The sequence below is a fragment of the Haliotis cracherodii genome, unplaced genomic scaffold (genome assembly GCF_022045235.1).
Source record: "Haliotis cracherodii isolate W230 unplaced genomic scaffold, xgHalCrac1.p SCAF_11, whole genome shotgun sequence".
In the NCBI taxonomy this organism is placed as follows: Eukaryota; Metazoa; Mollusca; class Gastropoda; order Lepetellida; family Haliotidae; genus Haliotis; species Haliotis cracherodii.
The window spans coordinates 3,795,923-3,822,948 of NW_027266266.1; the positions used below are offsets into that span (position 1 = coordinate 3,795,923).

Below are 27,026 nucleotides of genomic sequence, written 5' to 3' on the forward strand. Positions count from 1 at the left end.
CAGCCTGGCACTCAAGGCACCCATTGGTGGGAACACAACTCCCGCCTGTGCCTGGAGAATGGGTGAGTGAGTTGGGTTTAAAGCCGCTTTTAACATTATTCCAGTTATATCACGGCGTGTCAGCTTAATGTGGGAGGATGTGATGCAGGTCTCAGAGGTTTACCACTTCGGTGAAACCCACGAGCACGGGTATGGTGTTGACAAACCTAGAAACATGATAGGGGTGAACCGGGATTCGAACCCATAATCATAAGTTTCTGGCGTGCCCAAAAGACGCAACTCCGTGCCCCCTGCCTGGAGAATGATGCGAGTCCTATGCAGCAGACGTGAAGCGACCCAGTGGGCAGACGTGGAAAGAAAGCCTTCTCGTCACTCCAACTGTTCGACATCATCGCACGTATGTTATACTGCAGATAACAAATTCGGACGAATATCATTTTGCATAGAAACCGTTTTTATTTCTTCGTTGTGTAAAGAGAATTAAACACAAAACGAAGCATTGCAATAACTATTAAAACTTCGAAGCAAAATAATATTTTTTTAAAATTATCAGGTGAGGTGATCACAGATGATTGAACTAGTATTCAACTATAGACGCCCGGCAACTTGTTTAATTCGAACTGTTCTTCCTGTGTACTATGTCCTGTTTAATTCAAACGGTTCTTCATGTAATATTTCCTGTTATATTTCGGAAACATTCCTATAAGTCATGTAAACCTACTCACTCGCTGATCGTGTTCAATATCTCACGCAATCGGGATTTTCAAATATCAGTGCTGTCTTTTTTAACGTGATAACTCCTGCTGAATAGAACCAAATATACTTTCAGTCAGGTGACTTTTGGTGCACCAACTGGGCTGGTTGGTTCAGCGCCCGGTCGTCCGAAATGGAGCTGGCTCAGCTAGACAAACTTTGTGATTTTATTGCAGCTTCAAGCCAGGCTGTCGCTACATGGATTGCTGTTGCATGCCTGATTATTTTGAAAAAATATAACGTTACCAGGGAAATCTATGGGAAAACCTATTCTTGTGTATACACGGCAAGCTTGGTTATTTCAGACGAACCCGGGTCTTCCGCGTGACGAGCTAACGCTCAGGGACCGACCATTGGACATTCTGTTCAGCTTCAGCTACAAAATCAGATAAAATATTGCTGAGAGCTAAATATATAGCTTTTTTAGTGGCTGTATTAAAAAAAACTCACATTGATCATTGTGGATTCTCGTCAAAAAAATGTTAGTGACATGTGACCTACGGCAGAGACCCTCCTCTACGAGAAGTTGTTATGCTGTACTCCGAATCTTACAGCCACTAAACGGATAGTTTTCAGACCGGCGACATTTGGTAGTGTGCAACGTCAGGAAAGATCTAATATACCTTATAAACTGCATTCCTGTGCATGACAATGCAAATCAATGAAACGAAAAAATAATATATGTATATAACTTCCCATTTATAATCCTTTTAGTTGAAATCGAAGTATAAAAATACAGTGAAAATAAAAATGCTTTCATAAACTAGCGCTTGCTATAACATACGTCGCTGCAGGCTATATTTAGTAAACAAATATTCAAAACTCTCAACATCGCTGGGCTTATTTATTGACATTGCGTGTGGAGATGATATATAACTGGCAGAAGGTTATGCGCAATCGATGACCGCAGCAACTCAACTCACAAGACAAGAATTGACCTTCACTTTGTGTGAGTTCATTGGAGTATGAACCTTTATAGAGTCAGGGCCAAACTGTATGAACGTCAGAGCTTGCGACTCTATGAAGGTTCATACTCCAATGAACTCACACAAAGTGAAAGTCAATTCTTATAATTTTTTATCACAATTTCCTGCCTCAAAGGATGTAGGCCAAGATCTAAACACAATTTTATTTAGTACGACGTCGTGTGACTTCATGTTTACACTGACAGCCATACAACAACCAGCTATATCGCGGAGTAAAAAGGTTCCTCAAAAAGAGAGGTGACATGAGCGTATGGATGCACAACTTGCTCTTCAGAAACATATTACGCTGCACATGTGTTCAAATCATATCCTCATTAGATGATAAAGGTCTGTAAAGAACTACCTCAGTAAGTCAGTCACAATGACAGCGCGTCGTAATACATTTACATCAAGTACAAGACGTCAAAATGGCCGACACGATAAACGGATAAACGTGACGGGCGAGATTTCCGAAGTTGTTAATGAACCTGTGGCGGTTACATGTGTTACTCATCATTGATCAACTGGTCGATCATTTAAAGGTGAATAAAGATGCGTCAAACAGACACTAAGGTAAATTCATAGATTGCTTGAGACGGTCAGTGTCAGCCTAGACACGAATCGAGTCGATACCACGATAGTTTAGATGTGCATTTCTTCGTTTGTTCATTAGGATAGGCCGCAGCGAGGATATTCGTGAACAATCATGCAGTCACGGTCTCTGACATTTCTCAATGTATACTGAAACGCTGAGACCAAGAATAAAGGTTCTACATGATCAGAAAGAACGCTTATGCATGTTTTCGTGCTAGGGAATTCCCAGGGGTTTCCCCAGGAATGTGGAAGTAGTCCGTCAGTGTTTACGTCATTTCAAGAACACGGGGCGCGTTGCAAGCCACGAATCGCTAAGAGAAAGCAAATTCATCGCTCAACCCGGGGTCTACAACAAAGCGTTTGCGCACTCTTCCAAAATGGCGGCACAACTACCGCTTGGTTTCCTTGACGTTTTTTTGTTTGTTGCGCCGCACTCAGCAATCTTCCAGCTATATGACGGCGGTTTGTAAATAATCGAGTATGGACCAGACAATCCAGTGATTGACATCACGAGCATCTATCCACGTAATTGGGATACGATGACATGCATCGACCAGATCAGCGAGCCTGACCATCCGCGTAATGAAGAACGTAATAGAAGAGGCTTGATGACGAGCTGATGAAATTTAGGAGTACTTTGAAGATGTGGAGCAGACTGAGGATGATGTGGTGTTAGCTACCTTTGCTCATTTTCTCGTTGATCCAGTCAAGAATTCCTTGTTCCGCTGTCAAAGTAAGCCGCCATTTTGGTTTGAGAACGAAGCGACCTCAGTCAGCGATTGTTTCGCTTGCAAGCGGCTGGACGTTAGCGCACTGTTGCAAGGCGAATCGCTGTACATCGCTTACAAGCGATTGGCGCTTTGCAACGCACCCACGGTCTCGTGAAAAACGTATGAACGTCAAATTGTGTCTTGCAACAAAATTTCACAAATTATTTCATAAGGTATTGTGACGTGTTTCACACACACACACACAGACACGCACACACACACACACACACACACACACAAACAAACAAACAAACAACAAAAAGTAAACGTCGAGAAAGCAGGGTGTAAAGGTTGAGTGTCGAAGAATATTTTGGCTACTGGAAACTGTCCTGTGAACATCCACACAAGCGTTTTCACCCGCTGCATTTCTTCGGTAATGATTCTCATGAATATATATACCGTATTCGACGTAATAAGCGCCCCTCACTAATAACCGCCCACGTCGATATTTGCTAATATATTGGCTAGTGAACAATCTCAATTAGCACCCCTTCCGATTGATCAATGTACACTTGACTTATTTATTCGTGTAAAATACGCACTCGTGTGTTACATGCACCCTTAATTATGGGCAATTAAATCCTGGAAAACTATATATGTCGTATTTAAACCTTTCAGGCTGTCAGCATAAACCATGAAATTTACGAACTTTGAACTCTGTTTTTTTTCACCAAAATAATATTCCAATGAGAGCCCCCTATTTCTAATTTTGAGAGCGCCCTAGACGCTTATTACGTCCAATACGGTACTGTCATTTTAGGTTCAAACTAGGCCGTTGCCGTTTTGTGTAAAAACTGTGTTGCCTTAATGGGTATTGCCGTTTTTTACTTTAACCGTTCACAGTGTGTTGTAAACATCGTTGAACAGTTCAGGAAGTAGCAAGCAATGGAGGGGTTGTGGTCAACTGTGGAGAAGTTGTTGTCTCCGGAGACGGCGGGGTTTATAAAAGAGAAGGCGGGAGAAGGGCTTGAGTTAGTTGTTAGACTGTCAACGGATTACAAGCTCGTCCTTGTCGGGGCCGGGGCTGTCGTTGGGTTGTATTGGTGAGTTGTCATCTCATTCGTCTGTTGCATTGTTGAGTCGTATTTTCACCTGTTTTGGAAGCAGATTCTATTTATATAGCTCTGAGTCACCTCAATGCAAACACTGACATGGAGTGATAGTAATTTCACCTCAAATATCAATAAGTCCCATTAGTTGCTGTGTGGGGACTAGAAATGTTATTGCAGAATCTTGCGCAATTTCACTCTCGACCCCTGCAGTGTAAAATCTCACTGTCATCAGCTGGGTCGGTAACCTTGATGGCCTATGCCTTGAAACTGTGCGTCAATTGCCCCTTTTATTACCCCACAAATCTATAAAGTCTGTTTGACATTGGTCTCATTTTCTAGGTTGACTTAATTCTGCATCACATATTCACATATTCTACCCTTGACCCCCAGCCCAGGGTATGACATTCCAAACGTCTCGGGCTGATATGGGGATCTCGGGTTGATAGGTGGATCTCCGGTTGATAGGGAGATAGAGGGTCTCCGGTTGACAGGGGTATCTCGGGTTGATAGGAGGGTCTCAGGTTGAGAGGGGGGGTCTTGGGCTGATCTGGGGTCTCGGGTTGATAGAGGGGGGTCTCGTGTTGATAGGGGGGGTCTTGTGTTGATAAGGGGGTCTTGGGTATATATGGGGGTCTTGGGTTGATTAGGGGGTCTTGGGTTGATAGGGGGGTCTCGGGCTGATTTGGGGTCTTGTCTTGATAAGGGGGTCTTGGGTTGATGTGGGGTATGATATGAAAACTGGAATATAATAACATTTTTAAAATATACCATGACATCAAATTATAAAATGCATTTGTTTTGCAAGAGAATGCAAAACAGTCTTACCTTGTTTGGAAGACTGTCATGGGAGAGCAAGATGAGTAGACAATGCACTAAGGGACATAACTCCAATTTCTTACCACCCAGGCTAATGTTGATTGCTCAGTTCAAGATGCGGCAACAATGCAGTTTACCGGGCGCAGCCTGACCTCTACCATCCAGTCAATTAATACCCTATAGTGCTACCGCTGTCTCGCTATACTGTTACCGTGCCTCACGCTCCTGTGACTCTCGCTTCATGGTCCAACATCCGTTTTCGGTCTTAGGGAAACTTACACGTCTTTACGATCAAACACCCGTTTTCGGTCTTTGGGAAACTTATATGTCTTTACGATCCCACACCCGTTTTCGGTCTTAGGGAAACTTACACGTCTTTACGATCAAACACCTGTTTTCGGTCTTAGGGAAACTTACACGTCTTTACGATCAAACACCGCTTTTCGGCCTTAGGGTTAGCTTGCTTTGGGCAAGGGTTAGCCATAATTTCTTACCTTTTCAAGCGTTAATCCAGTTAAGGCTATTGGTTTGTCATGTTGACATAAACAATGGCGGGTGAGGTTTCAAGAAAAGATTAATAGTAGAGCGGACGGTGACGTGACACGCATGTGCAACTCATTGTTTTCTGATATACGCATGCTTATTATTTGGGTGCTAATGACCTGTTAAACAAGCACTGATTACATGTGAAAGCCCTCGTGGTCCAGTGGTAGAGCGTTGTCTAATTAACGCATTAAGTAGCCAAGACGGTGAGCCGGCGAAACCTGTTCGAGCCCCCACAGCGCTAATTGGATCTGAAAAAGTCCGCCCGGTAAAGTGCACTGCTCCCCAATTGCATTGACAAGCCATATCAGACCGACAAGGGGGACAAGGGGTGTAAGATGGGTCTGGTTATTGCACCCCCTGTGATATGACAGTTTCTATCATGCCTCTATTGCACATTGAAAGTGCCTCCTATAGGTATATTATACAATATCACTTAATATTCTACTGTGGCAGTACCTCAAAACACAACCCGTGAAGATCTGGGTAACTTTTTATTAACATCCTTAAAGAGGCTGTACGTAATGTTGATATCTCATATAAGAAGTAAACAACTAGTGGTCATTGTATATCGTACAGTAAAACACTGCCGGGAGAATAAACAACTCAGGGCTGCACCCTGCAGTGTTTTAGTAAACAGCACCCACTCGTTGTTTATTCTTTAATAACGCTCATTATATACTACTACTACAGCTATACCTCAAAACAACCCGTGAAGATCCAGGTTAGAATAGGTCTTCAGCACACCATGCTTGCCGTAAGAGGGGATTATGCTTGTCATAAGAGGCAACTAACTTGGTCAGACTCGCTGACTTGGTTGATGCATGTCATTGTATCCCAATTCCGTAGATCGATGCTCATGATGTCAACCACTGGATTGTCAGATCCATATTATAAGTGTGGTGTTCAACAAAAAACAAAAGTAAAAACAGGCCACTCACTCAGGCCACTCACACAGTCTATTCACTCACACAGTCTATTCACTCACACAGTCTATTCACTCACACAGTCTATTCACTCACACAGTCTGTTCACTCACACAGTCTGTTCACTCACACAGTCTATTCACTCACACAGTCTATTCACTCACACAGTCTGTTCACTCACACAGTCTATTCACTCACACAGTCTATTCACTCACACAGTCTATTCACTCACACAGTCTGTTCACTCACAGTCTATTCACTCACACAGTCTATTCACTCACACAGTCTATTCACGCACACAGTCTGTTCACTCACACAGTCTGTTCACTCACACAGTCTATTCACTCACACAGTCTATTCACTCACACAGTCTATTCACTCACACAGTCTGTTCACTCACACAGTCTATTCACTCACACAGTCTATTCACTCACACAGTCTATTCACTCACACAGTCTATTCACACAGTCTGTTCACTCACACAGTCTATTCACTCACAGTCTATTCACTCACACAGTCTATTCACTCACACAGTCTATTCACTCACACAGTCTATTCACTCACACAGTCTGTTCACTCACACAGTCTATTCACTCACACAGTCTATTCACTCACACAGTCTATTCACTCACACAGTCTGTTCACTCACACAGTCTATTCACTCACACAGTCCACTCACACAGTCTATTCACTCACACAGTCTATTCACTCACACAGTCTATTCACTCACACAGTCTATTCTTTCACAGTCTATTCACTCACACAGTCTGTTCCCCCGTGTTTCAGGTACACCACCTGGACACATGGATTCTTCAAGAAGTTGGGAATTCCCGGTCCAAAGCCAGGAATATTTGGAGCACTTGGTCAATACAAGAAATATGTGAGTTAAACCATCATCTTTTGATTTCTCGCATTGAAGGTCTGTGAACTTGGGAAAGGCAAGATATTCAGAATTTCTTGTGTGTATTGATAAGACATGTTTCCTGAAACACTGGTGCCAATCTGATAAATTGCATGATATTCGAACTAATAGTGATCAAGTCAAAATTACGAGTTTCAATTAATTTGCCCTTTGTTTTCTCTTAAGTGTATATCAAACTTAAAAACGAATCCAAGATGTTTACAACATGATGAATCCTAAAAGTCAACAACACAACACACCTGTGAACTCTGAACCTCTCATGGGTCCATCATTTGGAACTGAACTTAAGGGCTCTTGAAGAGTCTTCTATAAAATAATTATGTAATTTTGTATTTTATAGTTACCTAGATTATCATATATGTAGTGTAGATTTTGTTTGAATAAAAAAAAACACCAATAGTAACATGTCACAGTTAAAAAGACTGTTTCACTTCTGAACATTAAAAAAACCTTCAACTTAACATTTTCAGTCAGATATACGAACTCACTATTGACACATCCCAAAATATCAAAACAGCATGTCCCCAGGTATCAGTGAGTGAGTGAGTGAGTTGGGTTTAACACCGCTTTTAACATTATTCCCGTCATATCACGGCGTGTCAGCTTAATGTGGGAGGAAAGCCCGAAGTGATGCAGGTGTCAGACGTTTACCACTTCGGTAAAACCCACGAGCACGGGTTTGGTGCTGACAAACCTAGAAACATAATTTGGGCGAACCGGGATTCGAACCCACAATAATAGGTTTCTGGCGTGCCCAAGGGAAGCAACTCTGCACAGCGAATTGCTGCGCCTTAGACGACTGGGCCACCTGTGTCTTGGACCCCAATGACAGCGGTATTTCGAGGAATCACTGTATGTGAATGAAGGTGAGCTTCTGCACCTCGGGTAATGAGGTTCATTTTAAACCAGTCATTGTTTTTATTTTAAAGAATTTGCTTTCCATTTTAGGGGACCATTTCTAAACATGACCAACAGATAATTGAGAAATACGGCAAGGTTGTAGGGTAAGTACTATATTTCAGATATTCAGATAGTTTAAAGATAATAAAACTGAATTTCAATTCAAGAAAGTCCTGCAAATCATAGGTAATAACAAGCTTTCAATGTTATCAACAAAGGGCTCACACATCTAAATTCGCTCAAGTTCAATGAGAGGTCACATTAATATCGTGCATGACAACCCCCTGCTACAAGACATACAAAATTCTCCGTCACACAAAAATAGTCAGTCACCTGATTATACCACATGCGATATGTCGCCATTTGAAAGGCCTGGATCAGTTCTTGTCATTAGGCTGGGGGATGTGGTCGCTGTCAAACATGACGAGCCATGTCATCCCAGAGATGTTATTTGGAGGACATGTCTAGTGAGAGTGCAGGCCACAGCAGACATTGACGTTGTTTGCTGCAAGGACGTTTTGTTCGATTCAGGCTGTATGGGGCCCCGCATTGTCAAAAGGGACACCATGTTGTACAAATTTCTCTGGAAATGATGTTGCTCTGTCAATAACTGTTCTCTGTAAAGTCTGTGAACCCAAATTCCTTGAGGCCTGAGTTGCCTTGCCAATATCTGTCATCTAAGCATATGCCCTAGGGCGTTCCGGAGATGCAATGTGCACAAGTACAGGTCTTCATTGTGCATTGTTACCCTGGGTCTACCTGTTCTTGGCCTGACTGATATCTGCCTGGTCTCTCTATCTATAAGGTTCTATCAGGTTAGTTACAGCAACACAGGAGCAACCCAAAGCACTGGCAATGTGGGCATGGGTGGCTCTTGTCTGTATCACACCCAGGGGAGCTCACGTTGCTCGGGTAAAGTGGTATTTTCTTTTGTCCGTCAGTTTACATCTACATTACTGTGTTTTGACATCACCTCTGAATCCAATTAATCTAAATTAACTGATCTATTATAAATATATTTTTATTTTTTCCAGTCTTTTCCATATGCGCCAACCGATATACCTCATTGCCGACACTGACATAATAAAACAGATCACAGTTAAGGAATTTGCATCGTTCATTAACCGCTCAGTAAGTAATAAATCCCAGTGTGAAACCTCACTTTAATTGGCCCAGGATATAACTGGTCCCCAGGACTGGATTGCTTGGTTTGACCGTTATACAAGTTTGACTCCTTGTAGTGGTTTGACTGCTTGTAGTGGTTTGACTGCTTGTAGTGGTTTGACAGTGCAGGTAACCTTTCCCACCACAAGTGCACAGCAGCAGTCAAATTTAACAAAAATAGAAAACTGAATTCTTTTAAAACTTGCCGCAGATCTTTTAGAATCCAGGAAACAAAAGTTCATGAAAATAGTGAAGTACACAGGACTGAATACAGCGATCTTGCAGAACTAATTCTTCATGATTGGCACGAGAACAGTCACTCATGAGGTTACAATCACAACAAACAGACACTTTGAAACTTCTGTTTTAGGTTGTTTACTGGATATCAAGGTGTGAAAAGCCATATACAGATTTCCTCAAAATAAGCACTGGAGCACATTCTCAAGTTTATTTTCTCTTTGAATTTATATGATATTCAAATAGCTGAAAATAGAGTGTTTCAATGTACATGTATGATAAAATGGTGCAGCCAATATTTTGGTGTGCAACCTGATTGCTTCACTTGGTTGCTCCTGGAGCAGGTGGTAAAACAGACTGCATGTTTGCTTCTTTCACCTTTATTTTATGTGATTGGAATTAAGTCAGTTTGCCATTTCTCCATTTGCTGACAATCACATTGCCACATCTCCTCTAAAGGCACCATACACATGAAAGGTTGTGTGAATGGTGCGAGCCATGGTGTCTGTAAAGTTCCTCACGGAATTCTGGTCTGACTTGATAAATATCCACCATCCAAAACTAAATGATCTCGCAGACAAGTCATCATTGGCTCAAACTCTTTGTGCAGGTATCTCAAATTCCTGTTGCAGAAAATATTTGAACATCATCGCTGACAGTAAATGTTCTTAAATGGGTGTCAGAGCTACAGTGCTGTTGCAATCTTATTTAAACTTTCAGAAAGGCTCCAACTTTCCTCGAGACCCACTGTTTAAGGAGTCGCTTGTTTTCTTGGTTGATGATCACTGGAAGTTCATTCGAGGCATCCTGAGTCCCACGTTCACAGCAGGCAGGATGAAGGAGGTAATGTCATGCTCAGGTCATGCTCAGGTCATGTCATGTCCTGATTGTCCTGAGTCCCACGTTCACAGCAGGCAGGATGAAGGAGGTAATGTCATGCTCAGGTCATGCTCAGGTCATGTCATGTCCTGATTGTCCTGAGTCCCACGTTCACAAGTACAGCTGACCCTACTTGAATCAAGAGAGAAAAAATATAATTCCCTGATCCTTAATACACCCTCAGCTTCGCCATGTAGTCATCATACTTCAAATTAAGGAACTATACTATGACTGGAATGATTCAGTGGTTATAGGACTGAATGGAGGAATATTTATTGACAGATGATACCGCTGATGCAGACTTGCATGGCTTCTCTAGTGACAAACCTCTGGAAAACTACAGAAGAAGGCACGAAAACAGTCAAAATGAGAGAGTAAGTAAACTTAAAACTCATAGGTTGAGAGTCCCTGTGTAGATTCCGGGGCTGAAGATGTCCCCAGTTCCTCATGCTTGGTGCAAGGGTCCAGTAACATTGTGTCGGGGGGTCAGGCATGACCTAATGGTATGGATCGTTGCTCATGCTTGGTGCAAGGGTCAGTAACATTGTGTCGGGTGGTCAGGCTGATTTGTGTCATCATTGCCTGATGGTGTGGATCGTTGCTCATGCTTGGTGCAAGGGTCCAGTAACATTGTGTCGGGTGGACAGGCTGATTTGTGTCATCATTGCCTGAAGGTGTGGATTGTTGCACATGCTTTCAGTCTCTGGTTTGCCTGGTCCAGTTATTTACATCATGTTGTAGCTTGAATACTGCTGACTGTGCATTAAACAATCACTCACTCACTTATTCTAAGCAGGAAATGTCCCTTGTCATAGAAGTTGACAAAATAAATGGTGGAGTGGATTGATGTCGTTAGACAATCACCTGTAACTTCAGAATCATTTGTAAGGCCATTTTCACTTTGAGATACTACAGCAACAATCCCATATAATTTTGGGCAGTGGGGTAGCCTAGAGGATAAAGCGTCGCTCGTCACACCGCAGACCCGGGTTCGATTCCCCACATGGGTTCAATGTGTGAAGCCCATTTCTGGTGTCCCCCACGGGGATATTGCTGGAATATTGCTAAAAGCAGCATAAAACTGTACTCACTCACTCACCCATATGAAATTGTGAATAAATATTAGAAGAAGTGAATAAAAGCATCCAATTTGAAATTGTGAAGAAAATATATTCAAAGAAGTGAATAGAAACATGTTGACACTGTCCTCAAAGTTTAAAATGTGACATTAATTTGTTCCAGCATATTTGGGCTGTATTCTCTGGATGTCATCGCCTCTACAGCATTCGGCATTGAGGCTGACTGCCAGGCAGACCCTGAAAATGCCTTTATAATCAACGCTCGGAAGATGACAGAAAGAGGACTCAAACTGATTGTTGTTTTTATGGTCTGCTGTAAGTTTCAGAACACAAGAAACATTCACTGTTCTTATATGGAACTTTGCAAATACATCTTTGACTTTGATTTCAGCGTGTATCTTTCCAACTAAAAACTGTTTCCCATTCCTTCATGGAACTTTAAACACACATCAAACAAACTTAAGCTGTTTAGGAATATTTTTATTTAGCAGCCTCATGTAAATGTTGATGCTTTTGGGTTTTGCCTGAATTTGACCACCTCCTGTGCTATGCTTTGTCTTTGTAACCACAGGGTGATTGGTCATCTCATGTCACATCAGGGAAATCTCTAATAATATCCCTTGGAAATATTTGTGACAAATTGATATGTCACGTCAAAGGTCCGGACCAAAAATGTTTGTTTTCCGGAGAGAAGGATTAGCTGAAAGTCAATAACACTTAGTCCCAGCATTCCTTTGGGTCGAGATGCGGAAAGGTTGTTAGTGACCTACGTTTTAAGTCAAGGTCACATTGAAGGCCAATCGTAAAGTATAGTTTACCGAGATGCTGATTTTTGCTGATATTTTAAGTCTTATACATGTAGTTTTTATGTGATTTGAAAACAAATTCGAGATGCGCAGTATTACCAGTATACCACGATATGGAATAATAATTAACATGTATCACAATACATTTGATTAATACCGGTATATTGGGTTTGCGACTTAATGTGAATTGAAATTCTGAAATTCTGAAATTAGATTCACTGATTTCAGCGATCGAAAACAAGCGAAACTTGGTGAGCAGCTACCTGTACATCATGTTTGACGGTGGAAGACTACAAATTTGTCAAAAACATCCGGGGGAGGTCCAATGTCGGACTTAAGAAAGAAAACATGATCAGAAAATCAATTATTATATATTTTTTGTCATTTGGGTTATTTCTTTTCAAGTTCATACCAAGTTACACACACATGCAGTATATTGTGGTACATATTGCATCACATGATTCTATATTGCAACACATGATTCTATATTGCTGTACAAAATGCTGGCAAATACCCTTCACTGGCCATCACTAATACAGATGTATGACAAGTGATGAAAGGTCACGGTGACCGACCTTCAATAAGGAGCCATATTTTCGTTGTTACATTGAATTCCTCCTCGGGACATTTGATTTTGTTCTTGGTTAGCACTTTGAAATGTTCTTGAAGTACTTGTCACAGATGTTGAAGGTCAAATTCACTCTCAAGTTCATATGCTAAAATAAATAATGTGTTTGAGATAACTCAAGAACTGGTCATTGTTGGTACTTATGATCCTTAGGCTTGGGCCAAAAGTAGTTAGGTTTGAGTGACCTTCATTGAAGGTCAAGGTCACTGGAATGATCATTCTGAATTAAGTTCTGTGTCTTTGTGTACAGATCCAAAACATGTGTTTGCATGACAAAGTTTGTATGAGTGTATGCCCATGGTTTCAAATAGAAATAATTGAGCATGTGATTGTTTGAAATCGGGAACATGTTTTCCTTACCCGGAAGTAATACTTGTTTCTGGGGCAAATATTTTTAGGTGTTCAGGATAAGGTGGAGATAGGGCTGCTTCCTGTTATGACAGGACAAGTTTTAACCAGAAATTGAATAAATTCTGGCTAAAACTGTCAACAGTGATCCCTTGATAACCCTGGGTTCATCTTTGACAGAATAAATCCACTGGTCAGTCACTTCTGTAAAAGCAACAGATGCTGTGCTTCCATCAACACCCTGTCGCTGTTGTAGGAAAACTTTCTTGTTGCAGCTTTGTTTCCCTTCATGACCAAATTGTTGGAAGCTGTTGGTTTCAAGATGATTGATGCTGGTTGTCGAAAATTCTTCACCAAGGCTGTCCTCCAGACCATATCAGACAGAAGAGAACTTAACATTGTGAGTACTACTTTCATAACGCACAGAATCCTCAAACAATAAACTGATTTGTAAAAACTTGTTAAAGATAAGTTTACCATGACACATAAGAATGCTGGATTCTGATTGGTCAAAGTAGGATCAAAATCAGGTATTTAATTCCATTAGATACCTCTAAAGTAACAAACCCTTTCACACTAAACCTTGCAGATGAATCTGTAAATCGTGAAATTAATACATCAAGCCCAAACTGCGACTTGATATGAATACGACACTGCCGCTTCTCTCACCTACTTACTTTAGAGGCATGAAACAATAGGCAGCCTACATATAGATGCATGAAACAATCGATAGCCTACATATAGATGCATGAAACAATGGGTAGCCTACATATAGATGCATGAAACAATGGATAGCCTACATATAGATGCATGAAACAATTGATAGCCTACATATAGATGCTTGAAACGATGGATAGCCTACTTATAGATGCATGAAACAATGGGTAGCCTACATATAGATGCATGAAACAATGGATAGCCTACATATAGATGCATGAAACAATGGATAGCCTACATATAGATGCTTGAAACGATGGATAGCCTACATATAGATGCATGAAACAATGGATAGCCTACATATAGATGCATGAAACCCACAAAAAAAAGAGAATATTATGCGCAGAAAGAATTACACCCACCGTACCCCTTCACCGAAATCCGGTAAACGAACGGGTGATGAGAAACTTGGTCAGTACAAATTTGAAATTTGAGATAAAAAATCACCAGACATGTTGATTTACAGATTAAAATGTATTTTTTCTTCTACTAGGCATTGTTTTACATCCAGGGATTAAAATACACAGCTATACACACGTTTTCTTGGAATCTACCGGTGATTCGGTCAAGACACACCCAATTAATCATATAACTTTACAGGATTTTAATGCAAGGATCGGCAAAAATTGTTTCTGAAACTATTTCTTTATCAGGAATAATATATTCCAATATCTTCTTATTCTAGTTGCAGCTTTTACTAATTATATTTAAAATAATTATAACCCTAAGCGAAGCAGCTGATCGCTATTGCCCGTTATTATTTTTCACATGGAACCAGTTTGACCAGTCACCGTCCAGGCTCCCCCGCGCAAGTGATCGCGAGAATGACGTGTTGACATAGAATTGTCAAACTGTTACAAATGTGAATTTTAACGAGTCAAAGTATGGCATTTATGATATATGAATCCATTCTCTGTCAACTAAAGTTTGTTTCAAGGAGTCAATAGTGGTAATCTGACCGTGGTTGCTGTTACGAACGGTGAGTTGTGAGATCTTCACATACAATTTCACCAAAATTGATTAAAGCAATATTAAAAGGAATTTTTAATAAGATTTATGAAATAAGTTACAAACATGAGTCCAGATATACATAGAACACTTTTTATAGCCAGACAGTGTAATTACATGATTAATTAGCATACTTCAGTATGGATTTGTTGACATGGTATTTCCGGTGTTACGTGCTCACTGTAATGTCTTTCCGTTGGGGGAAAAAAACATCAAAATGCACTATAGTCAAGAAAATACAGTACTCACTCACTCTCAACTATATCGCTCTCTGCTCCATATCACTCACTCACTCACTCTCAACCATATCACTCATCTCCTACATATCACTCACTCACTCACTCTCAACCATATCACTCATCTCCTACATAACACTCACTCACTCTCAACCATATCACTCATCTCCTACATAACACTCACTCACTCACTCTCAACCATATCACTCATCTCCTACATAAAGCTCACTCACTCACTCTCAACCATATCACTCATCTCCTACATAACACTCACTCACTCACTCACTCACTCTCCACCATATCGCTCTCTCCTCCATATCACTCACTCACTCACTCTCCACCATATCGCTCTCTCCTCCATATCACTCACTCACTCACTCCACCATATCGCTCTCTCCTCCATATCACTCACTCACTCACTCGCTCACTCTCCACCATATCGCTCTCTCCTCCATATCACTCACTCACTCGCTCACTCTCCACCATATCGCTCTCTCCTCCATATCACTCACTCACTCGCTCACTCTCCACCATATCGCTCTCTCCTCCATATCACTCACTCACTGACTCACTCGCTCACTCTCCACCATATTGATCTCTCCTCCATATCACTCACTCACTCGCTCACTCTCCACCATATCGCTCTCTCCTCCATATCACTCACTCACTGACTCACTCGCTCACTCTCCACCATATCGCTCTCTCCTCCATATCACTCACTCGCTCACTCTCCACCATATCGCTCTCTCCTCCATATCACTCACTGACTCACTCGCTCACTCTCCACCATATCACTCTCTCCTCCATATCACTCACTCACTGACTCACTGACTCACTCGCTCACTCTCCACCATATCGCTCTCTCCTCCATATCACTCACTCACTTACTCTCCACCATATCGCTCTCTCCTCCATATCACTCACTCACTCACTCACTCACTCACTCACTCACTCACTCACTCACTGTCTACCAGAGCCGGAGAGACTTCCTGCAGCTCATGCTTAACTCCCATAAGCTGGAGGTGAAACAGGAGGAGAAAGACTCCGATTCCTACGTGGAGATGGACAAGTCATTGAGAAGAGGTGAGCTGTGCAGAGGAGATATAAGGAGGAGTTTCAAATGTTTGTTTGTTGTTTAACACCTCAATCAGCAATATTCCAGCTTTATGATGGCGGTCTGTAAATAATCGAGTCTGGACAAGACAATCCAGTGATTGATGTCATAAGCATCGATCCTTGCAACTGGGATACAATGACATGCATCAACCAAGTCAGCGAGTCTGACCACCCAATCAAGTCTGTCCAAGGTGAATAGGTAGTGAAGATTTTCAGATGTCTGTCCCAGGTAAATAGATAGTGTAGACTTTCAGATGTCTGTCCTAGGTGAATAGATAGTGTAGACTTTCAGATGTCTGTCCTAGGTAAATAGGTAGTGTAGACTTTCAGATGTCTATCCCAGGTGTATAGATAGTGTAGACTTTCAGGTGTCTGTCCAAGGTGAATAGGTAGTGTAGACTTTCAGATGTCTGTCCCAGGTGTATAGATAGTGTAGACTTTCAGATGTCTGTCCAAGGTGAATAGGTAGTGTAGACTTTCAGATGTCTGTCCAAGGTGAATAGATAGTGGAGACATCTTTATGGCATCTGTCTCAGACCTGGATAATTGTGTGTCCCTGCACCCTGTCAGTGTGGACTGTCTCAGACCTGGATGATTGTGTGTCCCTGCACCCTGTCAGCGTGGACTGTCTCAGACCTGGATGATTGTGTCTCCCTACACCCTGTCAGTGTGGACTGTCTCAGACCTGGATGATTGTGTGTCACTGCACCCTGTCAGCATGGACTGTCTCAGACCTGGATGATTGTGTGTCACTGCACCCTGTCAGCATGGACTGTCTCAGACCTGGATGATTGTGTGTCACTGCACCCTGTCAGCATGGGCTGTCTCAGACCTGGATGATTGTGTGTCACTGCACCCTGTCAGCATGGACTGTCTCAGACCTGGATGATTGTGTGTCACTGCACCCTGTCAGCATGGACTGTCTCAGACCTGGATGATTGTGTGTCACTGCACCCTGTCAGCATGGACTGTCTCAGACCTTGATGATTGTGTGTCACAGCACCCTGTCAGCATGGACTGTCTCAGACATGGATGATTGTGTGTCCCTTCACCCTGTCAGTGTGGACTGTCTAAGACCTGGATGATTGTGTGTCCCTTCACCCTGTCAGTGTGGACTGTCTCAGACCTGGATAATTGTGTGTCCCTGCACCCTGTCAGTGTGGATTGTCTCAGACCTGGATGATTGTGTGTCACTGCACCCTGTCAGCATGGACTGTCTCAGACCTGGATGATTGTGTGTCACTGCACCCTGTCAGCATGGACTGTCTCAGACCTGGATGATTGTGTGTCCCTGCACCCTGTCAATGTGGATTGTCTCAGACCTGGATGATTGTGTGTCACTGCACCCTGTCAGCATGGACTGTCTCAGACCTGGATGATTGTGTGTCACTGCACCCTGTCAGCATGGACTGTCTCAGACCTGGATGAATGTGTGTCACTGCACCCTGTCAGTGTGGATTGTCTCAGACCTGGATGATTGTGTGTCACTGCACCCTGTCAGTGAGGACTGTCTCAGACCTGGATGATTGTGTGTCCCTGCACCCGGTCAGCAAGGACTGTCTGAGACCTGGATGATTGTGTGTCACTGCACCCTGTCAGTGTGGACTGTCTAAGACCTGGATGATTGTGTGTCCCTGCACCCTGTCAGTGTGGACTGTCTCAGACCTGGATGATTGTGTGTCACTGCACCCTGTCAGCATGGACTGTCTCAGACCTGGATGATTGTGTGTCACTGCACCCTGTCAGTGTGGACTGTGTCAGACCTGGATGATTGTGTGTCACTGCACCCTGTCAGTGTGGATTGTCTCAGACATGGATGATTGTGTGTCCCTTCACCCTGTCAGTGTGGACTGTCTAAGACCTGGATGATTGTGTGTCACTGCACCCTGTCAGCATGGACTGTCTCAGACATGGATGATTGTGTGTCACTGCACCCTGTCAGTGTGGATTGTCTCAGACCTGGATGATTGTGTGTCACTGCACCCTGTCAGCGTGGACTGTCTCAGACCTGGATGATTGTGTGTCCCTGCACCCTGTCAGTATGGACTGTCTCAGACCTGGATGATTGTGTGTCACTGCACCCTGTCAGCGTGGACTGTCTCTCATGCAGTCAGCAGTTTCTTTGCCAGACCCGGTCTGAATTATTTACACGCTGTCATGATGAAGATTGCAAATGGCTTCCTGTGGCATTAAACAGATTCACACAATCACTCTATTACATAATAATGAACTACAAAATGTACAACAAAATGTAGCATGATATTTTTACTTTTTCCCAAAGGCATGACAAACGATGAGATTCTGGGCAATGCTGTCCTGTTTCTTACTGCTGGATATGAAACTACAAACCTGACTTTGGCGTATTTCGCCTACAACCTAGCAACCAACCAGGACTGCCAGGACAAACTGATAGAGGAGATTGACCGCGTTCTCAATGGGGTAAGTAACAGTTTCGTTTAATTTCACATTATGTTGATGGTAATGACTATTATGTGTTCAGAACCAGAGATGTTTTTATTCAAATTCACAGGGACCATTTCATCAAATTTTTGAGCTGATATTTGTAAGTCATGCCTGAAGCCCTGGTGGGGCCTGATAGTGAGATCCTTTTTTGTTGTGTAGTCATCATTGTAATTTTGTAGCTAGTTATTTTGTTTTAAAGTCTTATTCCTGTGAACCACAAGGCAAAGAAAGCTGAAACTTTGTTCAAAAGGCCGTCATAATCAGCCTTCTGCTCAGGTGGAGCAGACGATGGTGCTAAACTACTTCTCTCTTTTGGGTTCACATGACTGAGATATGCCTTGACATGACTGAAACTTTTACATTTTCCACTTTTTTCTCTGGAACTGCTAGGTCGATGAAGCATGAACGATCCCAGCTGCACTGTCTCTAATTTGATCTCAAGATCCTAATTTGAAATGTTATCTTTGGAAATTATTCATCCTTTTCTGCATTTATCACTGCAAGTATGCAGAGTAACATATAGTATTTTGGGGAGGCATTTTTTGCATGAAAGCGCCGTTTAATGTTCTCACAGAATTTGGATGCGATCTTATACATGGCTTCCAAGTGCATTTTTTAAAGTTACTTTGATCCCATTTTGCAGCAGCCCCCAGATTACGAGAGCATGTCAAAGTTGGAATACCTGGACGGTGCCTACCTGGAAACTCTGCGACTCTTCCCACCAGCTATAAGGTAGTCATCGGTACACGCACGCACGCACGCATGCATCAGATTGTCTGGTCAAAACTTGATTATTAACAGACCACCGTAAAAAATGCTAGAATATTACTGAGTGCGCTGTTAAACAACAAACAACTAACAAATACACAGTTGCCAGTGACACCGAACTTCAGATGTTTACAAGTTAGCTTGGCCCCACAATACACTTGTGCACTGTTTCGACTCACGTGATTAAACTGAAGTAAATTGTTATAAAAATCTAAATCTAAATCCTTCTTATTGCTGCATGAAATATCCTGTCTTATGTTCCCTGCAATGGAAATAACATTTTTCCCGACTTCAGAACACTCAGTCTTTCACAAAGAAGTAATTAATAAATGCTTCTGTTATCTTACTCCACACACTCGACACTTCTCGAATATCCGGGGCAGCAGGGTAGCCAAGTGGTTAAAGTGTTCGCTCTTCATGCTGAAGACCCAGGTTCGATTCCCCTCATGGGTACAATGTGTGAAGCCCATTACTGGTGAGCTCCGCCGTGATATTGCTGGAATATTGCTAAAAGTGGTGTAAGACCATACGCACTCACTCTTCAATTTCAAGAGTAGCAGAACAGGATGTCATGATAAGGTGTGATTCGAGTCTGATTAGGGTTGTAACTGTTAATATGAGGATTGATGATATGAGGATCTCAAGATATGTTTCAAATATCTTATCATACATGCTTGGCTATTCTAGGATGTCCAGACTAACAGAAGAGGATATCACGATTAACGGTGTCCTCTTCAAGAAAGGAGTTGAAGTGCACATTCCTGTTGGTGCCATACATAAAGATCCTGAAAACTGGCCTGATCCAGAGACTTACAACCCAGAGAGGTAAAATAATTCATCGTGTTCATCTCAGTTGGCAGTGGTCAAACATTCAATAACTCCTTTTGAAGAGTTGTGAGGTTTGCCTTGTTTTCATTATGAGTCTAGATATATTATTATTATTTACAGATTAAAATGAAAAATGCAGCAAAGAGGGTTTAGGTGATCCTGGCACAGTCAGTCTGGTTAGGCTCATCATAAGCTCAGGGCCCTTTCCCCCTCTACAGGCAGCACATACAGCTAATGGGACTTCTCCCAGGAAATGCTGCCAAGTCAAACCCACCCAGAATGTTTCGGAGAATGTGAAGACTCCCCAACACTCCCCAACACTGCAGCCTTCAGAAGAGTGTCAGAAGGGCTATATTCCTGGTAGCAAACCCGGGTACTCTCCCAATGTCAGTCAACAGATTGGGAGGTACCAAACCTAAGGCATCGAGACCAATGGGGAGACAGACAACTTGGTACTTGGGACGCAAGCGAAGCATTTCGAAAGAGAGGTCCACATTTTGGCCATGTTTTTCCTGATTCTTGTCAATCACAGTAGTGTCAAAAGGGACAGAAAATTCAATGGCATAAAAGATTTAATTGGATTTATCAAAAAGGTCAAGATCAGGTTTGTTGGCCTGGATACGTCTGAGAATGTAAACAGGCCTATTCCAAAGAATTTTGTATGGATCATTTTCCATGATGCCCTCTACATATTCCGGGTCATACCATGGGTGGACCTCTGTGTCAAAACCACAAGCATTGCGAAGATGGTAATAAAATGATCAAGCCACTTCATCATGTCGCTTAAGATACTGTGTTTGGGCCAAAGCTGGGCATCCACTGATAATGTGTTGGATTGTCTCATTAAATCCATTGCATAATCTACAGACCCGTAAAGATTCCGGGGTAGAGTAGGTCTTCAGCAACCCATGCTTGCAGTAAAAGGTGACTATGCTTGTCGTAAAAGGCGACTAACAGGATCGGGTGGTCAGGCTTGCTTACTTGGTTGATGCATGTCATCGATCCCAATTGTGTGGATCGATGCTCATGATATTAACCCTTTCGCCCCGACTGCCCGATTTATCGGGCAGCATAAACCGTGTCCCAGAACCCGGCTGCCCGAAAAATCGGGCGAGAACAGTCCAAGCCCCACACCCGGCTGCCCGATAAATCGGGCGGCGCGAGCGTGTTTACAAAATCGCTCTTTCTACTTCCTTTCTCGTGTGTAATCTCGTTCTAAATATGGAAACGAGATCTACACGTGATTGACACGTCATTCTATGGAATTTCCCCGTCTTTTTGGCGCGAAAATCGCGGATGTCACCTGTTTTCGCGACAGGTATTTTTCTCGCTTGAATCGTAAATCAAGCGTAATGGCGGCCAACTACGATTCGGATAGCGATCAGATGATTAACAACGACTCTATCGGGAATAATAATGTGTTTGAATTGAATAATTTAAGCGAAGGGGAGAGGGAATTTCGCGAATATTTTGGTGAAGATTTTGACGGTTTCGACGAGGTGTCCCCCCAGCAAACTTTCAAGAATGGGAGTGGCAGAGGGACCACAACAGTGGAGACATGAGGGATTTTGAAGAGGCGACCGGACTCAAGAATATATATATATTGACACGTACGGTGAGTGAAGAGTCATGCTATTGATTTTTTCCAACTGTTTTACAATGATTCTGTGTTTGAACAGATTATCAGTGCGACGGATGAGAATGCAGCCTACACGTGAACGAGCGATCACAACAACAACAAAGGTGAGTGGCATGACGTATTTGTTTCTTTTTTTTTTAATTTATTTTTCTGATCGCAATCCGAATTGTAGTTTGCCGGTTTGTCGTATGTCCTTATATTTCGCTCAATTTAAATAAAATTTATTTCTATAATCATGTTTGTTCTCTTGTTTTTTACATCTTAATTTAAATTTTAGTAACTGTATAAATTATTTATTTATTAATTGATTTAATAAAGTACTGATTTAATTTATTATGCAGTTGTTAATAGCAGTGTATTGTAAATATGTTATCACAACTTTTATATTTGCAGAACTTGAATTTACGATCTTTCTGTCCTTTTACAATCTTTCCCTCTTCAGATCAATCTGTGATATCTTCCCTGTGATGTCATTCTTATAGTAGCTGTGGTTCAATGTTCATGTAATGTGATAAATTACTTTTTAAAAACTTAAATACTTAATTTTTGTTTCAAATCCTGAAAAAGAACAAAATAAATCAAATATTTGTTTTTACCTGTGTTAACGAGTTTACCTGCGTTAACAAGTTTACCTGTGTTAACGAGTTTACCTAAGAGGCTGTAGGTGTATCATAAGTAATATGTGACATCAGTATAGAAAACAAAGTCTGTACCAAGAGTTGTAAACTTGTTTATTTGTTTACAGATGTGCATGAAAAGAATTTACCTGTAACACCTGCGATTACCTGTGCCGTCCAAGATGACAAGACCACTGTGTTATGTTTACCTTGTATCTGTGATTTAGTTATGTGATTTTTAATACAATTTGAGCCAAAATTCATTGTCTGTTTTCATTTTTTCAGTGTTTTCAAGTTTTATTTCACTTGTAAACACCTGTAATTAGATAATGACAAAGGTTAGAGACAATAACAACAAAGAATATTAAAGTATACTTAATCCTCTTTACAATGGTATATGATCAATGTATATTAAAAGCAAGTTTCTGGTAGAAAAAGTGCATCAAAAATGATGGTGTGATTTTCCAATAATACTGCCAGGGAGGCCAGTGTACAGGCCTTGTCAGTGTCAGGGACTGCAGGGTTTCAAGGGACATAACTCTGGGGCAGCCAGTGATGAAAGAGTTAATCACCGGATTGTCTGGTCCAGACTAGATTATTTACAGACCGCCATCATATAGCTGGAATATTGCTGAATGCGGCGTTAAACAACAAACCAACCACCCAAAAAAGCATAATCTACATTTCATATTTACATTTTGATGCAAAATGACACATTGACGGTTTCAAGTGGGAAGTGACTGGTCCTGAGCAGCAAACAGAAAGCCTTCTGTTTCACTTTTCAGGCTAGCTGACTTCTTCCAAGCGAAGGACTCTGCAGGGTTGCTGATCTTCACAACACACTGCATATTAACTCGATGCAGTGGTCGTTCATATAGCCTCTCCTTGAAAAACTGAGTCTTGGCCGGCTTGATATGGGACCTCACTAGGCTAACACTCATTTCTGTAAGATCCAGCAGTACAGAACCATCAACAAAATCAACACTGACATTGAGATTATGTCCCACATCCTTGGATTTGTTATTATTGTTGTTGTTGTTGTTGTTGTTGTTGTTGTTATTAATTTTATTCCTACATAGGTTTCGTCCAGAGAATCGCCCGGAGAATTACAACTATGTGTTCCTGCCGTTTGGAGCTGGTCCTCGGAACTGCATCGGGATGAGGCTTGCTCATATGACAGTCAAGATGGCCATTGCAGGAATTCTCCAGAAGTACCGCTTTGTCCCCGGTCCGGAAACAAAGGTAGCAGTCTCCTTGACTCCAGATTTGAATTAATCTTTACATTTATACTGACTGACAGAACAAATGTTGGAAATTCTGTGACTGAGTCATACCATAGATTTGTGGTTATGTAGACAAAGAGTCCAACCTTGGAGCAGAATGTTTTGGTTTGAATCTCATCACGAGACTCGTACAGTTTATGGCCTCTATATTGACACCCATCTTGGGGCTGAGCATGTTCATAATGGACCAGTCACATAGATGTTGAGGGAATAGGGCGTGGATTCATCTGAAAGGTGACATCCTTACCTTGTCAGCCTGCTTCAGTCATGTGGACAAGACATCCATTATGTGTTCAGTCCTACCATAGGACTGCTACACTGATGTAGCTGGAATATTGCTGACCCACTTCTTGTATGGCAGTGGATGAAGAGAAAACTGCTGACAGGGTTGTTATTCTAGTGATTTTCTTTCTTTCATACAGATACCTCCAGAGACAAATGCCTTTGAACCAAAGCCATTGGATGGAATGATGCTGAGAATTGAGAAAAGATAAAAGATAAAAGGGGAAGTCATGAAAGGGAGATCACTCTGATATACATGCAAGAGAACAAACTCTTCCATTTTAATCCAATAGGGACATCACTGTTTTCTTCTTCAAAGGGAGATCACTCTGATTTTTTTCATGAAAGGGAGCAAACTCTAATTCATTGAGTAAGAGGCTTTTCTTACATTGATTCATTCATCAAAGGGAGGTTACTCTGATTCATTTGTAAGAGGGAGGTATTTTGATTCATACATCAGCTGATTCTTAAGTGACATGAGCGTCCTTCTGTCATGGTCATGAAAGTTAATTTTATATTGCACAGTTTAAGTCAAATTGGTATATGTTAATATGAGGCTACTGAAGTAAAAATGTAAATACCATGGAGTTTTGAGCCATTTTATTCCCAGCTTAGTCAACCCTGCCTTCATTAATACTGCAGCTTCTAAAATGCCCCTAAAATAGTTGGCAAATGTTTGAAGGTTTGTGAAATCATTTACACTGCCAATACGATGTACAAATGTTAAGGGACCCATGAAGATTCCGGGGTAGAATAGGTCTTCAGCAACCCTAGCTTGCCGTAAAAGGTGACTATGCTTGTTGTAAAAGGCGACTTACGAGATCGGGTGGTGAGACTTGCTGACTTGGTTGATGCAGGTCATCGATCCCAATTACGTGGATCGATGCTCATGATATTAATGACTGGATTGTCTGGTCCAGACTAGATTATTTACAGACCGCCATCATATAGCTGGAATATTGCTGATTGCCGTGTTAAACTACAAACCAACAGCAACAACAAATGTTAAGGATCATGGGAAATATTGCACTATGCATTGTGTGATGCCAAAATACTGTTCAAGCATTAATATTATTTACAGATTAAAATACAAAATGCAGCAAAGAGGTTTAGGTGATGCAGCCTGAGTCATGCTGGTTAGGCTCATCATCAGCTCAGGGCCCTGGCCCCCTCTACATGCAACCCAGACAGTGAATGGGACTTCTCCCAGGAAGTGCCTCCTAGTCAAACCCACCAAGAACATTATTATTATAACAACTATATTCTTGTAACCAGATCTTACAATTCCTATGCAACATGACACAGTTCAATCACAGATAATGCTTCCTATCAAATTGTGCCGAGCCATCTGATGGTGCTTCACATATTCACTCATAAATCTGAAGCCTTGTTTTATTTATATCGAATTTTGTTTTCTTGACTTTTATTTTATTAAAGTAGACTTGTCTGCATTCAATCATAATATATTTTGTGAAGGGGATCCATGTGATTTGAAACTTCATAACCTGTTTCAGGAATTGCCAGTTATTAAAGGATATCAAATTTATAATGTGGCTACTTTATGCCAGATGACGACTTGTACTCCCTACTACTGGTACTACTTCCACTATGAAGAGGTCCCGAGATTGTCTTGCTTGTTTGCGTGTCATCGTGTTCCACAGACTTGAGTTGTTGCCCATACTTTCACTCACTTGTTTACCTGTCCAGGCTGCAGTGATGGAGATGATGTAGAGCTAGTCCTCCAGACTTCGCCACCAGCCAGAAATATTATAATTTTATCATTGTTTTGATTATTTGTAGGGATGGTTGGGTAGCCTTGTGGTTAAAGTGTTTGCTCGTCACCCCGAAGACCCAGGTTCGATTCCCGACATGGGTACAATGTGTGAAGCCCATTTCTGGTGTCCCCCGCCGTGATATTGCTGGAATATTGCTAAAAGCGGTGTGAAACCATAATCACTCACTCACTCGATTATTTGTTTCGTTTATGTTTGTTGTAATCAATATTCAACTTTTGTTGATAAACTAGTATTTGAGGATGAGGGTTAGATTCTCTATATAAACCATTAGTTTGCCTTTACAAATATACAAATGCATGAGTATTTACAACCTTTAGACTCCCTGGTTGGAACATGTCCTATTCAACTTTTGATAGGGACAATGACATACGTCTAGGATTTTATCCAAAAAATAGTGTCATTATTGTCCACAATAATTCAACAGAAAATAATTATGCTTCACACAGTTGAAAAAAAAAATTTGCCTGCCACAAAAATTACATTCGTGCATTGTGTTTTTCTATAGAACGAATTCGGGCTCATAGTTATAAATATAAAATATCTGGTTTTGTAGCAGTTGCTTAAAAAATATTTAATCACCATTCAAAATCCCAAGTCCTCCTCCGACCACCCTGTATATTGATGTTTGTCATTGTCTGACTATGTCTTTGATGCAGCTTTTCTAATATTACAGCAATACATATAATAATTTTATCATTGTCTTGATTATTTGTTTCGTTTACATTTGTTGTTAAAATCCACACTCATCAATATTCAAGCTATGACGTTGGGCGTTTGTTTTATTATATTGCCATTATTCTTTTGGCATTTTACATTTTTTTGCCTCATGTTTTCTGTCAGTGAAGATAGGAAAGGTGAGGTAAAATGGGGTTTAACGTGTATTCAAGATTA

The 27,026-nt window shown here is 41.5% G+C and overlaps 1 protein-coding gene across 1 annotated transcript; it reads left to right on the forward strand.

Moving 5' to 3' along the window:
* Positions 1 to 3,930: 3,930 nt before the first annotated feature.
* LOC139456116 (cytochrome P450 3A24-like) lies at positions 3,931 to 25,363 on the forward strand. Its single transcript, XM_071237649.1, has 14 exons — positions 3,931 to 4,125; positions 7,206 to 7,299; positions 8,290 to 8,345; positions 9,276 to 9,372; positions 10,363 to 10,485; positions 10,804 to 10,895; positions 11,764 to 11,915; positions 13,658 to 13,782; positions 16,318 to 16,426; positions 18,741 to 18,898; positions 19,566 to 19,654; positions 20,378 to 20,515; positions 23,854 to 24,016; positions 24,480 to 25,363. The coding sequence occupies exons 1-14, from the start codon at positions 3,968 to 3,970 to the stop codon at positions 24,549 to 24,551; spliced, it is 1,626 nt and encodes a 541-aa protein (XP_071093750.1). The 5' UTR covers positions 3,931 to 3,967; the 3' UTR covers positions 24,552 to 25,363.
* The last annotated feature ends 1,663 nt before the right edge of the window (positions 25,364 to 27,026 follow it).